The sequence below is a fragment of the Typha angustifolia genome, chromosome 9, assembly GCF_048772165.1.
Source record: "Typha angustifolia cultivar Huaian chromosome 9, ASM4877216v1, whole genome shotgun sequence".
NCBI lineage: Eukaryota > Viridiplantae > Streptophyta > Magnoliopsida > Poales > Typhaceae > Typha > Typha angustifolia.
In genome coordinates, this window is record NC_133247.1 from 11,003,039 (window position 1) to 11,020,371 (window position 17,333).

Here is a 17,333-nt window from a genome sequence, read left to right on the forward strand (position 1 = left end):
ACCTTACCACTCTATTCAATTGCCCATCCTCCCCTTCTCATCACCTAGGTTAAACCAAAAGGGCTTCATAAATCAAGGGATATATAATTAATTTATCCTAATGTTGTAACATTAGCCAAGTACCAATGAGATTATGCTTTAATAACTGTGCCACTAAGTGGGGGAATATTTATTACACTTAGTAGCAAGAGAAGTAATAAAGAAGTAAAAAGGGAGTAGTAGTCCAATCTGGATACAGTGAGTAATATTCCTAGTAATTGAGGTTGGCAATGTGTGTTGTTGATTCATGTCGGCATTGCATATTAAACTCATTTAATTAGAATTTTTATTAGATCTAAACTTTAATCTAGGCTTTCTCCCCCAATGCTCACATTGGGATAAATCCCAAGGCACTTTAGATTAATAGAACATCATGTGAGTATGAAATCCCAATGCACTCCATCTAATTACTTTTCTTCTTAGATGGTCATTAACCCTTTTTCTAAAAAAAATAATTAAGAGGTATGTTAATTCTTGATCACTTGATTATAAATATTCGCGGCCAAAAGTTGACTAATTAATTTTTTAATTAATTACTAAGGAAAGATCATAATAGTTAATTTCTAAATACTATTTGATGATTGTAGGTTAAAATGAATTGGGAAATGTTAATGAATTGCATCAAATACTTTTCAAAGCAGAAGACCTACAAACCTCTCATAACTTTCTAGGTTTTGGGACAAAGATCCAGTAATTTAGCATCACAATTGTACAACTAACCATTTTATTTTTCACTTGGGAATCTTCCATCATGGCTTTGAAGATAAATCCAAATGAGATTTTGTCTTGTCTCTTTATGGAACTTATTAAAATAAAAAGTTACCCACTTGGTATTGTGTCATTATCTCTCACAGGGTTATTTGGTAAGAACCTAATAAGACTATTAGGTTTACCTAACGTTCGCAAGTGTGATATTTCTACCTAATAATACCATAATGTTCGAGAACTAGGTTAAGAAAGTATGTAGTCTACTTAATAGGAAAATATACCGATACCGCTAGGATTCGAATAAGAAAAGCATTCGTACAGCATAAGCCTTTTTAATTGTTTAAAGAGAAGTAGAACTATTTTAATTCTCGACCAAAATTTTAATAAATTTTCTAACTCTTACTTTTTAGTTGTAATATTTTTATTAAAACCTCCTCATTATTATTTTCTATATTTTTATAATCATAAAAGGAAGAAAAAAAGATTTAAAAAGCCATATTTTTCTATACCCTTCAAACACAAAGGTAAAAAGGAAAAGAAAAAGAAAAATAAAGAAGAGAGAGAGAGAGAGAGAGAGAGAGAGAGAGAGAGAGTGAGAGAGAGGGCTTATAATTCCTAATTCCTTTTGAACTCCTCTTCCAGTCTCAGTGCACATTACTTCACCTCCACCACTACCACTTTTTCTAATTCCACCCCTATATTTTTCCTTTATTCCTCCATCGGTCCATGCCCTGATCCGCTATTCCTCTTCGTCTCTACGGTTTGCTTCGCATCTCCGTCTCCTCTTGCCCCCGCCCCTAAAAACCCTAACCCTAGAGCCGATCTCCTCCATGGCGGCTGGCGCCGCCGGCGCCACATCCGGCGACGGCGGCGAGAGGGTCAAGCTCCTCTGTAGCCTCGGCGGCCGCATCCTCCGCCGGCCCAGCGACGGGGCGCTCCGATACGCCGGCGGCGACACCCGGATCGTCTCTGTCGTCCGCTCCTCGGCTCTGGCCGACATCGTCGCCAAGATCTCCGACGCTTACTTCTCTGGCGGTGCCGCCGTCCCGATCGCGATCAAGTACCAGCTCCCCGATGAGGACCTCGACGCCCTCATCTCCGTGTCCACCCCCGAGGACCTCGAGAACATGATGGAGGAGTACGACAAGCTCGCGAAGGAGACCCATCGAGGCGGCCCCTCGCCGAAACTCCGGGTCTTCCTCTTTCCCGTCGCCGACCTCACCGGGGGTAACGACGATCCGGACGCAGATCTCCAAGATACTGGAGCTCAGTATCTCGAGGCGGTCAATGGCATCCGGAGGAGGGACAGCGCAGTGAGCATGTCGTCGACGCAGAACTCAGATGCGATGGCGGCTGGTGGCGGCGCTCAGGAAGGAGGTATGTCGCCCGGTCTTCTTTCTCCCACTTCGATGGCTTCAAATGATGCATCAAGATCTGTTTTTGGAGCACCTCCGCCGCTTGTGGATGCCTCCGGGTCCGGTGGGTATGTGCAGATCTTGAATTCCATGAACTCTGAACGGCCCGCTGTCGCACCGTATGTGCCGCAGCCTTATGTAGAGCCGCCCAATGCCCTATTTGCGACTTTCCAATCTGCAGGTTTGACACCAAACTCTACAAAACCTCCAATTTCCCAAATTAGTAGTGGTACTATACCCATTGAAACTAGGGTAAATCCTTATTCGGAAGATAACCCAAGCGAGCAAAGGACATCTCACCCTCCTGGTGAGGCGAAATATAAGCAGCCTTTGTCCCAGCTCCCGCCTTTGCCACCTTCCTTCTTCAATACCCAGGGTGGGGAGCAGTTCGGGATGTACCCAGTAATGCCTTTGACGCAAGGTCAGAACCTGAGATTGGAGGATTGTAATATGTGCCATAAAGGCTTACCACATGCTCATTCTGATACATTGCTAAATGATTATGCTGATGGCCGTGCAAATGCTGTTCCTTTGATGAGTCCAATGTTCCACAGCCTCCGCCCTGAGGATGTCGCGAGGATGATCGCACCAGAAAGAGTAATCTCTGGAGGCATAGTAGATCGTGGGATGGAATCTCGTGGGGAGAAGATGGTAGCTGCTGCGCAGCCTATAGGGGATTATAGATTTAGTCAGATCACCCCTGAGATGCCGCATGACAAGGAGAAAGTAATTCTTTCTTATGCAGATCATCCTCCACCAAGTTCAATGGTTTTGCCAACAAATGCACAAAATTCATATGCAATGTTTATTGACCCTACACGCCCTTGGCATGAGGACTTTTCGCAGAAACTGCCACCAAATATTGGGGCACGTAGATATCCAGTTGAGCAGGACATTGCCAATAATCCATTTCTTCTTGATGCTAATTCAACTGTAAATCCAAACTTTCATGGAGATGGGCAGATGTTTCAAGATAACGTACCAGCATTCTCAGTTAACTATGTTAAGCCTGTGGATAGGATGATGGAAGCGCTACGAGTGAGTTCAGCTGACACTTCTGGTCCTAATGAACAGTGGAAACCCATTGTATCACCTGATGTTGCCACTCCCCAGGATTTTAAAACCGAGAATGCTGCAGAGAGTAATTTTGTGGTGAGACCAGAAGGACAGAACGAGGTGCATCATACTAACACCTTTTTCAGTGTTGTTCCAGAGGGGAAATCAGATACTCTAATTGAACCATCGACATATACCTCTTCAACCATGACACAATTGCAGAATCTTCAACCTTCCTATGTAAGCCACATGCCAAGCATGATAAGTATGAATAACCCTTATCCTTATCATCCTGAAACAGGACTTGGTGTTGCTGGGGTACCCACATCATCTTATGGTACAGACCTTGCCTACAGTAGTACTACTATCATGAAGAACCCTATTATGGACTGGAAAGAAGCGGTTCCACAAACCCGCCCGAATGATATAATCATCCCGCTAAGTGGCAATGTTCAGTTATCTTCAGGAACTGCTACTACTCACAGTGGGAGCATGGAACAGCTGCAAGAACCTGTTTCATCAGATTCAGTTTTTGGCAACGAGGACCCCTGGAAAGTATTAGGAAACACAAATGTACTGCCACCAAGACCTAAGAAGGTTGCTTCTAAAGAGTCGATCAGTCCAAAGGATCTTTGCTCTGACAACTCTTTGTCAAATAGCAAATTATCAGATGTAACTGTACCTTCAGATGAAAGTGCTTTTCACCAGACACCAAACATACTAAACAAGGAACCACATCAGGAACTTGTTCAAGGCGTCAAAGGTTGGATTGCTAACTTAGTTTATTTTATGACATGTGTAAAAGTTCAACTTGAGTTTAGGATTTGGAAAGATAAATACTTTCTTATACTCTGTTTTTCTTGGCTCGTGTTCAGGAGAACATTTTGAGCTAGATTTGAAAGCTATGGAAGAGGGCATGGTAGCATCTGTTCTCCAATCATCTGAAACTTCTTTTGCTCGTGAAATAAAAGAATCTGTTGCTTTATTTGATGAAGAAAGTGGCACTATCAATAGTAATATAGTCAGGGAAGATCACATCACTGAGGTGAGCAAATTATCTTCTATACAATCTTATGCTCTTGATTTCTCTTGGTGCTGAACTGAACATAATTCAGGTCCTAGAAAGCAAATTGCCGGAGAGGACTAGTCTTGGTTTTCCAATTGCAGATGACATTGGACGCCTGCAGGTTCGATTTAGAATTCTTTTATTTTTTTCATCTTTAAGAATTTTATGAATAAGCCTAATACGTTTATTTATTTTTGTTGATTTGCCTTTTCTCTATTTCATTCCAGATCATAAAGAACAGTGACCTTGAAGAGTTGCAAGAGCTAGGTTCAGGAACATTTGGAACTGTGTATCATGGAAAGTGGAGAGGTTCTGATGTTGCAATAAAGAGAATTAATGAGAGGTGCTTCGCTGGGAAACCATCAGAGCAGGAACGCACGGTATGCACAGATTTGTTAAACTTATTGCCATGTATTATTGTTTTGAGTCTTGCTTTTATCAGTATTCATGGATTTCCTCAGAGGTCTGACTTCTGGAATGAAGCATCCAAGCTTGCTGATTTACACCACCCAAATGTTGTGGCATTTTACGGTGTTGTGCTGGATGGACCTGGAGGATCCATTGCTACAGTGACAGAATACATGGTTAATGGTTCTCTTCGACATGCTTTACAGAAGAATGACAAGTATTTCCTCAAATTACAAGACTTTTTTATCTGATGTGTTTATATCCTTACAGTATTAGGCTACTGTGGTCCTTCTATAAGTGTAAAAAGAAAGATTATAATTTTATAGAAAAGAGTGTTTTGACTCTTCGTTATTCCTCAACAGGACACTTGATCGCCGTAAACGTTTAATTATTGCAATGGATGCTGCCTTTGGAATGGAATACTTGCATAGCAAGAATATTGTACACTTTGACTTGAAAAGCGACAATTTGCTCGTGAATTTAAGGGACCCTCAGCGTCCAATATGCAAGGTAAGCATCTTTGATTGTGTTGCAATGCCAAAATTGATGGAATCTCTTTTGAGTACATCATATAGCCATTCAATCCATCATTAGTTTTGCGTACTTAGTTATCAAAAGCATGTTTTTTTCAGCAATATTATAGTTGACATTAGCCATACAAATATGTTAAAAAAAAGATGGGATTTTTACATAATTGTCACGAAACTTTTAAAATGCATTCTTCAAAATATCATAAGTACCACTAAAATCATTGTGCTCTTTCAAAAATGCAATCCATTTGTTAAATCTAACATATCATGATTATAATACAACTTAGATCTGAAAAAGAATATTTTGCTATTATATAAATTATTAAAAATAGTTTAAAAGCTATCCGATATTATACTCATTACTATAGTACAACGAAATATATCTTATTTTATGTGACAAAAATTGTTGATAAATATTTTACACTCTAAACTTAAAAAAAGTTGGGTATTTTAGCAATTTATGTGTCTATTAGCTTTAATAATAATCTGTTAGGAACATTCTGTTTAGAATTAATCATAATAGCAATTTTGAAAAAGTCAAAATATTTTAGTGGCAATTTTGATATTTTAAAGAATGTAATGGCAATTGTGATATTTTGAAAGTTTTCAATGGCAATTATGTAAAAAGCCCAAAAAAGATATATTTTTGAATGTATACATGTTGCTACCAAATTACCAAGGAGTCTAGGACCATATGATGTTTGAAATGTGACTAGTTTTGTCTGCATTAAACTCTTAAAAGCCAAGCAGTTTGGACATATATTTCGATAGTAATTAGGACCTCGTATGCACCAAGATTCCAAGTATCAGGATATAGTTTGTCGGTCCGAAAAAACGATATATATCAATTGTATCGACAGTATTGGCTATTCATATCAGCTTGTATTTTAGAATAAATTTTAAGACATTGAAAAATTCTAAAAATTTTAGAAAAATCTCTTTATCTCTAATCTCACTCACTTCAAGAAAACCAAACTGATACTCTCCCTTTCCAACTCCCTCCTCTCCCTCTTTCTCTCCCACTTCCTCTCTCCCCAAAGTTGATGCTTCCTTAACGTAGTTTTGACCTCCGTCAATGTCTGACGAACTCTTCCAACGACAATCAGGCTGCGCCAACCTTCAGCAACTTCAAATATGTCATTTTTACTTTATTTTCTCTCTGATGAGCTCTCTATCCTCTCTTTCTCTCCCTCTCTCCACTCTTTCTCCCTTTCTTTCTTCTGATTTTGGTTCGTTTCAGCCAAAACTTACCCAATCTGGATCTGGTATTGGTTGATTTGGTCGATACCTCACTGAAATCAATCAATAGACTAGTTTTGTAGTGGGATTCAGATCGGCTATGACCGATCCTAATCCGTTTCAGTCAATCTGGATCGGGATCAGCTGAAACTAAGAAACTTGGTATGTGTAGTCTTATTATTAGTGTATATCTAATTCTGCATAATTTATATTTATGTGATCTAAATAAGCATCTATATCCAAAACATCTTGTTTATTATTGTGGGATAAGAAAGCAACAAGCCTAAATTTATGCGTCTTTTTTCTATAAAGGATAAGAAGAAATACTTGCATCTTTGACAAATTGAAGCTACAACAATTGAGTTCACTGGAGAGGAAATCAATTAAAGTGGTGTACTCTAGACTTGTCCAAAAATGTCAATAAGATATGTATATATAGTTATCTTTCTAGATAATGAAATTGGAAGAGAAGAAAAATATATGGAGAGAGCTTCCAATAGGAAGAAGTCCTCAATATCGTTTGATTAGAATTATTTATATAAATATATAAATATATATATATATATATATATATATATATATAATAGGATTTGGAACATCCCAACTACCTAGTATTCAATTATATGCTGCAAATGTTACTTTTCCATCAAGAATTCACAAATTGGATAGTGGTGATAAAGGGTACACAGGACAACTCATTGTCAGGTAATTTGATGATGGATCAAATCCAATGATCTTGATAATGCTTTGAAATTTTCTTTGTTTTTAAACAAATTTTATTTCATTTGGAGCTTTAAAACATTATTTTGTGTTCTATTTGATTAAGAGAGACTTGATTTATGAATTATGGTTTCTAAGTCTTTAAATGTTGTAAATGATCTTTAAGGATTGTCGTGTTGAAGGGCGTGTCATGCTGATAGCCGGTCAATATACACCTATAATATATATTTTTAATGCCTTTTATCCCTGAAAAAGTCTTTTAATATATGTTTTTTGTTTGAATATATGCTTTAAAGCCTACAGTAGTCTTCTATCCTTACATAATATTGTAAATGCCTTTATTGAAGTTATAGCAATAACCAATATATAACATGTTCACATATCAATTTTGACCTAATTTGAATGAATTTGATATATTAATTTCAAGATTTTTGAAATCTGGGGGAAATAAATGGAGAAAATCAAATTTTCTCTTTGGTTCCTACATTTTAAAGAGTGTTTTTCATAGATCTAGCATCAAATATTGTATCTATATATAAAGATCTTTAAAAATGATTGATCCGGTAAAATTGAGCTAGATCTAGTATTAGTACAAATCCAAATTAGTTTTTAAAGTGTAAAACAAAGAAAATACTTAAGCGAATAAAAGAATAATTTACCTTTTGATGGGATTTGACCAAGAAATTTTGGAATTTCTCCTTAATCTCCTCTCTTTCTCTTTCTCTCATTTCAACCTTTTTCTAGTAAAGAAGTGGCTGCCGCCAAAGGCCTTTGAGGTTTTGACTAACCCTTAATGGGTTAGTGGGTTTTGGGCGCTGATTCATCATTGGCACGGCAAGTGCTTGTTTGGCATGGCTCCTTGATGAATCTTCAACTTGAAACTATCATCTCTCTCGCATACATGCTTATATGGAACATTTGTTGAATATCAATTGAATGTTTGATGTTACCTTGTAATTGGCTAATGGCTACTAGTATCTACTATTTAGACAATGTGCCCAAGTGGTTTGAATGGTGATAAGCGGAATATGCTTGCTACTTACCACAATGTGTCTGGATGGTTTGAATTTTAAGAACTGTCATCCTAATCAAGTTGATTCCACTTCTCAAGTTTGGTGCCAGTTTGTTATCATCTATTTCATGGCTAGATGTGTACAAAGAGGATGACAAAATGAATCTGTTGAAGGAGTTTTCCTTAGAGGAATATTATTGTGGCACACTCTATTCTGCTATTTCGTCGCATTGCCATGAGAATGATTCATGAGGGCTAACTTGTGAACTTGAGTCCCTTGTTGCATTGTAATGGGATGTTGATCTATCATGTTAGTATGTTATGAAGTCTGAAATCGGTTCCAACACTTGGGTGAATTCTTTGTTTGCATAGTATTGGTTTTTATGGTTACTGGGAGTAACATAATCAGAATTCTCTTCTATGATATGAATAACAACTTTTCTGGGAGAATTGTTTGTTATATTACTAGTTTTTTTGGAGCTACATATTCCATGTCAACATGCTGGCTCACAATTACATCTTATCAGGATTAGGGACTCAGGTTATGATAGTGATGCTTTGTTTCAATGTGAAGGATAGTTCTTATTTTTTCTTTTTCTTTTTTTTGCATATGTAACTGTCATAAGCATATACCTGCATAACTTATCTTGGAATTATATAACTCGACAGGCAACGACGGGCAAACATGGAATATGTGGAAACTCACTTACGTAATGAAATTTTCTTATTTGTCTCTGTGGTTGGTTTATGCATCTTGCAGGTTGGTGATCTCGGTCTTTCAAAAGTGAAATGCCAGACCTTAATCTCTGGTGGTGTACGAGGAACACTTCCTTGGATGGCTCCTGAGCTTCTAAATGGTGGCAGTAGTTTGGTATCAGAGAAGGTCTACTAATGTTTTTTTCCCCCCATATCTGTTGCTTTCTCTCTGCATTTTGTTCTTAGATCAGCACGTTACTTCTAGATTGTCGTCATGTCAGCTCCTTATGATTTTATCCTGTATGACCATTTGTCTGATTGAAACCTATTCTCAGGTTGATGTTTTCTCGTTTGGAATTGTGATGTGGGAACTGCTTACTGGAGATGAGCCTTATGCAGACTTACACTATGGAGTCATTATAGGTAATATCTTGTAGAACCGAGCTGTTATATAAACTTATATGTTACTATGATAACTTAATCTATTATCCTGACTCCTAGAGGATTCTGATCATCTGGGAGGAATTATTGCAGAGATTAGTAATTTGACTAAACATAAGTTGAAGAATCCCCATTGGCTGATCGAACTAAGCTCTAAATAGAAAATTAATCCTTCATTAGGGATGAAACTGCTATTTTCCTTGGTGTTCGGCACATTATTGACGGAACAGAATTTTCTCATCTTTGTAGACAAACATTAGACGCATATACTTGATATTTCCATTTTTGACAGGTGGTATTGTGAGTAACACGTTGCGTCCTCAAGTGCCGGAGTCTTGTGACCCAGAATGGAGATCATTGATGGAGCAATGCTGGTCTACTGAACCATCAGATAGGCCAAGCTTTACAGTGATTGCTAGCCGATTGCGTTCTATGGCAGCTTCTCCACAAAAAGGACAAGCCTAAGACCAAGACGCATCCAGAAGTCGAGACTCAAGTCAGACACAATTTTGTATATCACTCTGATACTCTGGGGATTTTACCTGCTTGTCATTTTGTGTGCAGCTTATTAGCCTTTGGAAGGTATTATGTGCAGCCTTTAGGAAAACACTGTAGAGGGTTGTGTCCATAGCATTTGTTAATACTATTGCCAATTGTTTCATAGTTTGTTACCGCAGTTGCTACCCTTGTCTCCAAAGTGTTGTGAAGGACTTTCTTCCTCAATTCTTTCATTTAAACTGGCCAAGTATGTCCATTTAATAAACAAGTAATGTCCAATTTTGTTCGATATCAGTGTCAAGTTGTCCAGAATAATTATAATTTATTCATGTGTCTACAGTGACAGGTATCCAATTTCTTTTGATAATTATCATCAGAGTGCATTGAAAGGCTAAGCCCATATTGCAATCAGATTGATGATTCTATTCTGTTTGCAGAAGTCAATATTCTGAATTTGAAGTTTCTCAAGAAAAATTATGTTCTATGTGAACTGGCACGCTTTCTTGGCGCAAGGACCCAACCGCCTACTTGGTGACAAAATCCCCTTTTAGAGGATGTATCAACGCTTAAGAGCTAGGAAACCTTCTCGAGTTCACAAATTTTCCTTTGCCAATTTATACCGCACTGCACCCTTCTTAATAGTTTTACTGTTTATTATTAACCGCATCATTGAACTTGCTCTTGTCATTGCCGCTCGCCAATCGATCCCTCTCTCTCTCTCTCTCTCTCTCTCTCTCTCTCTCTCTCTCTCTCTCTCTCTCCTCCCTTGAGCTAAGGCACCCTAATCGTGAACTCAGGTGATGGCGACTAGGCAAGTAACGAGCAACAAACGATAAAAAGTGAAGGTGAATAGTCTCTTAGGTGACGGAGACTAGGCAAGTGACGAGCGATAAAAAGTGAAGGTGAATAGTCTCTTATTTTTCTCTCACCCTATCTTATGACAGGGCCGGAGGTGTTGTCTGAAAATAAAGGGATTTTACATAATGGCCATAGAAAGTTGTTAAAATATGATAATAGCCGGTAACCCACTATATTCTTCAAAATTCATTAAACTCTTTCAAAAATATCATTTCACCGGTTAAATATGTAACTAATAAATTATTAAAACTGGCATCAGCTAGGGTTCAAACTTTCCCTCCCTCGTCGAAGAGGTTTCTTCCTTGCCAAGGGGGGTGGCTCTTCCCCTCTCCCCTCCCGTCGAAACTTTCACTTTCGTCCCCGTCTCCGTCCGCACATAGCCACCGCCGGCCATGCCTATTTACCTCCACTTGGTTTGCATCTTTGTGTGTGCATGTACACGCATGAGCTAGATTTTGTTTTTTAATGTTTGATTCTATAACTTGTTCTCTGGTCTACGTTTGATGGGTATTTTAGTGGTCTAGACGTAGTACTCCATTACTTGTGAGTCTTTCCTGATGTGCTACTTCTGTTGTATAACTTTGCCTTCCAAGACTATTGCTGTTTAAAACTTGTTGTGCTGGCACAATTGGCCAGTCGAATGGCTTGCTTTTAAGACTCTGTATCTTGTAGTCTTCCTCAGTGTTTGCATTTAATACTTTACCCATTGTTGTGGTCCTATTTCCCCCTCTTTAAGCATCAATTTTTAATCGATTGTTTGAAACTAATCATATGATATAATTTCTCAAGAATAATAAGTTTTAAAAAGTTTTCGGTGGCAATTATGTTAAAAACCCAATTATAGAATTTTACGGCTAAATTAAAGTCCTAAAACACTCTCCTACTCTCTTGATTTCCTCCCTATTTTTCTTGGGTCTTCTAACTTAGGGACAAATAACTCAAATTTTAAATTTTAAGACATAATTTATATAGATCAAGTACTAAAACACAAAGAGATAATAAAAAGGGACAAAAGATGTCATAAATTTAAGTTTGTTGAGACATGCTCAATTTCCAGCAACCTATGCGTCCAACTAAAGACTAACCTCATGGCAATCTTTTTCAAGTTCATGGAAAGTGCAACTTTAACCAACACGCACTAAATTCTATTGCATCCATATGAATTCTTCTTCCGGAATTTTGCAATAGGCCTCTCCTCTTTTCGTTTGATATGTTACATGGAGATGGCACTTTTTTAAGTTCTAGTAATAATAAAGATTGAACTCTTAAAACTAAAGTAGTTCATTTTTATATTAGATCCACATACTTTTATATAAAAACATATACATAATTTATATAAAAGATACGCTCATGAGTCTATTTTTTTTCTATTTAGAAAATAAAAAAGCTTTTCTGTACAAATGCTCCCATAACCTGGAGATTTTAATAAAATGACTACCTAGCTGCATGCAAAAAAAGAAAAAAAATTAGAACCAGAATTGTTACTCACTTGTAACAGATAAAGACTATAAGAGTGATTCGGAGCACACCATGATGAAGGACTTCAATAAAAGTACGACTATTACAAATATATATATAGGTACACCTTGCACAATTTGGCTATCCTAACCCCCACAATTTATACTCACTAATGTCAATTGGTAGTAATTTTAGCAATTTGTTGTCATGGCAATTTATTGCTATATACATCCACACTTGTATATATCTAAACAAAGTACATGTATAGGGTCAAAATAAACTAAACCCCACCAACCAGTGATGAGGGGAAAGAGAACACTACTACTATACTACCTCATCTATCAATGCCCACTACTACTGCCACTGCTCTATAGACCTGTAAAAGAGCTGCTACAATGATTCATAATCAATTACTTGCAGTACTATTTGCCTTTGCCTTCATGCTATGATTTTTAAGTGTTTTCCTTTTGAAAAAACATTGGGGTGATTGCCTGGTGGTGGTTCTGGAGATTGTTGTGCACTTTTCGGTTTGAGTTTAATTGTTCTGCACACTGAAAACGTTTTCACACTTTCTATGATTTCATTCCAGCGATCATCTACCCCAGGTATTAGGCATCTCTGTCACCTGCATTACTTCAATAAGCAGAAAGTGTTAGAGAAGAAGAAAAAAGGTGGAAACAGACAAAGAAGGTTGCCATGTGATACCTTTTTCGTTTGCTTTTTAGTGCAGATGATGAGGATGGATTGCTGTGCCAGTTCCTTTTTCTTTGATTGATAAACCAATTATTAATTTGCTTTAGTTGCAGCCCTGTTTCTTGCACCAGTCTTGCCTTGTCGTCTTCCTGCATGAGTTCAAAAATAGTCCTAGTTCAAGAAGGTTCTACATGCTATAATCACATAATTCTGGTTGAAGCCGCCAATGTAGCTTAAGTACTTACTAAGCTTGTTAAATATCAGCAATCCAATAGAAATGAATTGGTGCTTGCTTAAAGACGATATCCTCACTTACCGTTGGGTAGGGCCACTTAGAGTGGGATTGCCACCAAGCTTTTAAAGTCGAAGTTGTATCTCCTGGAAGTTTTCCGGCTCTTCTCTTGCGGAGAATCTCTTCACGAATGTCCACAATCTTCTCTTTATAACCCTGAAAATTGAAGAGATTTAGTTAATAAACTATTAATCAAGACAGCTGCAGTAAAATGTTTGCTGCCTACCTGTTTAAGCTCATGTTTCAGCTCTTGCCGGACGCGTTCCATTAATGATCGTTCACTCTCGGTCGGAATAAGGGGGCCAAAGCCCATGCTGTCTGGTCCATCTAGGCTTCCATCGAACAAGTTTGTCTCACTATCTGCTTGTTCATCATCATCATCTGACATAGTTGCTCCAGTGCCTTCACCAGGAGATACTCCTGCAGCATTCATATATTACAATCAGATTAAGTAGTGGTAACCAAAAGTACATAGAAAGCCAAACTGCATAAGTATGTTTGTCATTAAATTATCAGGAGGTTTCCGTATGGAAATTTATCCAATAAGCACGTTGCTTGTGTAGATTTACTGCTAAGTTCCTCTGCCATTGGTCAATATTCCTCTGACAGGTTTTCTATTATACACATGGCAAAAGCACATAGTAAGAATAAATTTACCTTAAAATATGTAAAAGGATGGACAAGAAACAACATAAGTACGAAGGAAAAAGTAATCTTTAATACCATGTTAAGGATAACAAGATTCTGTTTGAATACTGAATTCTTTCACAGTGACTACATTTCACACCTTTTACGTACAATAGTCTTTATAAATTATGACAACAATTAGAATCCTTGCTAATTGATACTATGCTATACTAAGAAAAGAATAGTTGGTTTGTTTATTAATCTGAAGTTCTGAACTTGCTTTCTACAGAAAGTGCTAATGCTAAATCTGGACTGTCAAATTGATATGCATACCCGTAGCTAAACATGTTCATGTGAATACACTAAAGTTGATTTATAATCCTAATGACAAGATAAGGACTCCAGTGCCATTGATCTAGTAAGATCAATATGTACAGGGTCAAACCACTTGGTATATGTAGATTATCAATCCTTCTAAGCTCAATTTCAAATAACTCCACAAAAATATAGGCTATATAGCCACATCATGGTCAGAAGTGAAGTATGCCTGAGGTCCAAGATGATGCGTGTGCTAGGTTTGCAAATTATTTGTTTCATTGATCTAAAGCCCACGAAAAAGGGTAGCAGCAGTTGAAATTCACCTGTCAGGCTTTGTAGAGATTGTTCAAGCTCCCAGCATGCCATCACTGCTTCCATTGCATGAACCCGTACATGTTGCTGTAGTTGTTCTTTAAATGAACATAGGAGCAAGACATAGTGTGTCTGAGAAAAAGAGGAGGAAGATGTTATAACTTCGCTTTCTTGTATTAAATTAAACAAACAAATGAGCTTCACAAAAGGCTACAAGCCCTATATCTTTTTCAAAACAGCCAGAGTAAAAAAATAAGAGTAAGATAGAACGATTAATGTCCAAAGAAACAGACATTATTTTGATCCTGAAATTCAGAATCAAGAGATTTATCAGTGAACAATGAGAGAAAACCTGCAGCAATTAGCATGACCATTGTATCAACTATCAAGTGACCCAATAAAATTGCAAGTTTAATCAAGAACTCTTTTCAATGAACAAGGAAATCTGAACATCAACGTGGACTGTGGAGTTACTTCAGACCTTGAAACAGCATAATTTGATCAAAAGAGAAACTGCATCAAAATTATATCACACTTTTGAAGCAAGAAAGGCGCACACCAATGTGAACCCTATCCCTCGATAGTAAGTGTTTAAATTTCAATAGAAACTGGGTTTTTGAACTTTAATCAGCTCCAAATCCACATGACAAATAAACTGATGAATGCAAATCCACCGAGTCAAATCCCTCTGTTCATACCCACCTTTCACATTTTATTGTTTACGACTTTGTTCCATCTAGTACTAATTACAGAATTTCTAGATCAATCAGATCTACCTGAAGTAGCATGTCAGTTCTGTAACTTAGTTAGCTATCTGTCTCTCCTTGATGCTTGAACGAAAAAGAATAGCAACTGGTGTTGGGTGGGGTCCGCCTCAATAATGAGGAATATCCACCTGATATACTTAAAGAGAAAGAATTTTTTGCCTAATTGAATTAATGTGCTCTCTTGGTGATCAAATTTCAAAAAGAAAATCTCCAAGTTCAAGAAAGAAAGGAAATGATCTTTGGTTAGCAACTTGCAATCTGTTAAACTCCAATTTCTCTTTCACCATGTGGTCTCCATTCACTTCTTCACTGTAAAAGATGTACCTCCTAACAAAGAAGGGAGAACAACTTTAGTCATCGGAAAGCACAACAACAACAAAAAGTATTTGAAGGATTTAAGGTTGCTCCATACATTTGAATCGGATGAGATGAAATTAATGAACTTCCAAATTGTCATTCCACAATCTTGCATTGATCAGAGCCCAGAGAGCAAAGTGGGTACAAATCCTTCAATATAATAAATTGCTTAATGACAAGATAAGTAAAAATCCAGCATTTAATGCTGAGATATTAGACATCATTCTTCTCTGGCAAAGGTCCAAGCGCACAACCAGGGATTTGCCGACATAGTCGTCTCAAGAAAGAATTAGATCAGAGAAAAAGATTAGGGAATAACTTAAACCTATAGGAAAGAAAAGAAGAAGATGGTGAAGCACATAACTTCTAAAAATCCCATCCAAAAACATTTAATATCTCGGCAACCATTGAATTCTTTAAACAACTCCTCCAATTAGATTATTAAAGCATCTGTATGATATCCATTTTAGCTATAAAATTGCATGCAAAGCATCTTTTTTTAAAAAAAATCTGGATTAGTTGAGAGCTAACAAGGTATAAGGAATTCAAGAACCAAAGACCTGAAAAATTTTGCATAAGAGAAAGAGAGAGGAGAGGGGGGGAATTCACCATGAATTGATCGAGCTCCTTCTCGTCTGGGATCATCTGGCCGCCGCCGTTGAGGACGGAGTACTTGGCGACGATGTTTTGGGATTGCGCGAGCTGCGCGTCGATCCTCGGGAGCTGGTCTACGGGCGTGGCTATCCGGAGGCACGCCACGTGCGCCGACAGCAGCTGCTCGTACAGCGGATGCGCCAAGATCTCCGCCTTGTACCTCGCCTTCTCCTCCGCGGCCGCCTCTCCCGTAGCCACGTGTCCCTCATCGGGATCCGCGGAGATCGCCGCCGCCGACGCGATCATTGACTCCCCGCCCCCTCCTCCGCCGGCGCTGCCGTTCCTCTGCAAGATCGCCGGGCGCGGCATCCATCCGGCGGCGGACGATGGCGAGGCAGAGGAGTCGGACGTGGTCTGGAGGTGGAGGAAGCTACCGTCGGAGTAGCCGCCCTGCTGCCGAAGAAGCCACGCCGGACCGGCGCCGAGGTGAGGCTTCCCATCAAGCTGGTCCATGGTGGGTCTCAGCACCGCATGGTTGTCGCCAAGGTGTTGCTCCGCGTACTGGGGAGGGATTCCCATGTCGTGCGAGAGGTGGCCGTGGAACGCCATAAGGTCACGCTGCGGTGACCCGATTCCGCTCTTCTCTATCCCCCACTCGGAGACGCCTAGCTCCACGATCAGAGAGAGAGAGAGAGAGAGAGAGAGAGAGAGAGAGAGAGAGGACTAGTAGTTGTGTTGGTTGTTATTGTTTTTATCTAGGCCTTGTTCAATGACTTTCTTTTGCATATCAACGCCTATATTTTAATCTAATTACAATTAACCCCCTCCATTTTACTCACCTCTTTTAATAAGACTCAAACCTAGGGGGTAATCTGCATCAAAAAGAAAAGGAACCCCAATTTTCCAAATGATTAATAAAGGGAATCACGATCGCAATCTATTATTCATAATGGTTAGGAACCCCAACAAGCGATTATTAAACCACCCAACCCGCTGCGTTAGTTGGGCAGGTGGCGGTTCGGTGATAAACTCACCCCCCCTCGTTCCCAAACCCCACTCCATCTCACCACCACCACCACGTCCACGATATTTTTGTTCCATGATTAGAACAGCGCTGGGGGAGCGAGGACGAGAAGGAGAACCCACGTGGAGGAAATAGGCGCCGAGGACCACCTAGGCGGGGCCCAGATAAGGAGCACGCTATGGGGCGCGGCTAATCAGGACGCAAC

General features: G+C 38.7%; 2 protein-coding genes across 3 annotated transcripts; one reads left to right on the forward strand and one right to left on the reverse strand.

Moving 5' to 3' along the window:
• Positions 1-1,379: 1,379 nt before the first annotated feature.
• On the forward strand, positions 1,380-10,117 carry LOC140767614 (uncharacterized). Its single transcript, XM_073107601.1, has 9 exons — positions 1,380-3,981; positions 4,094-4,263; positions 4,334-4,405; positions 4,512-4,664; positions 4,746-4,909; positions 5,055-5,202; positions 8,954-9,076; positions 9,225-9,312; positions 9,623-10,117. Exons 1-9 carry the CDS (start codon positions 1,578-1,580, stop codon positions 9,793-9,795), a joined length of 3,495 nt encoding a protein of 1,164 aa, XP_072963702.1. The 5' UTR covers positions 1,380-1,577; the 3' UTR covers positions 9,796-10,117.
• Positions 10,118-12,200: 2,083 nt separating this feature from the next.
• LOC140766604 (homeobox protein knotted-1-like 13) lies at positions 12,201-16,918 on the reverse strand. 2 transcript variants are annotated; one of them, XM_073106035.1, is made up of 6 exons: positions 16,120-16,918; positions 14,398-14,518; positions 13,356-13,549; positions 13,154-13,285; positions 12,850-12,986; positions 12,201-12,769 (listed from the first exon to the last, which is right to left on the reverse strand). In XM_073106035.1, exons 1-6 carry the CDS (start codon positions 16,711-16,713, stop codon positions 12,766-12,768), a joined length of 1,182 nt encoding a protein of 393 aa, XP_072962136.1. In that variant the 5' UTR covers positions 16,714-16,918; the 3' UTR covers positions 12,201-12,765. The 2 variants fall into 2 exon arrangements, with proteins under 2 accessions (XP_072962136.1, XP_072962135.1); XM_073106034.1 differs by having other exon boundaries at positions 12,201-12,777; positions 16,120-16,913.
• Positions 16,919-17,333: the final 415 nt, after the last annotated feature.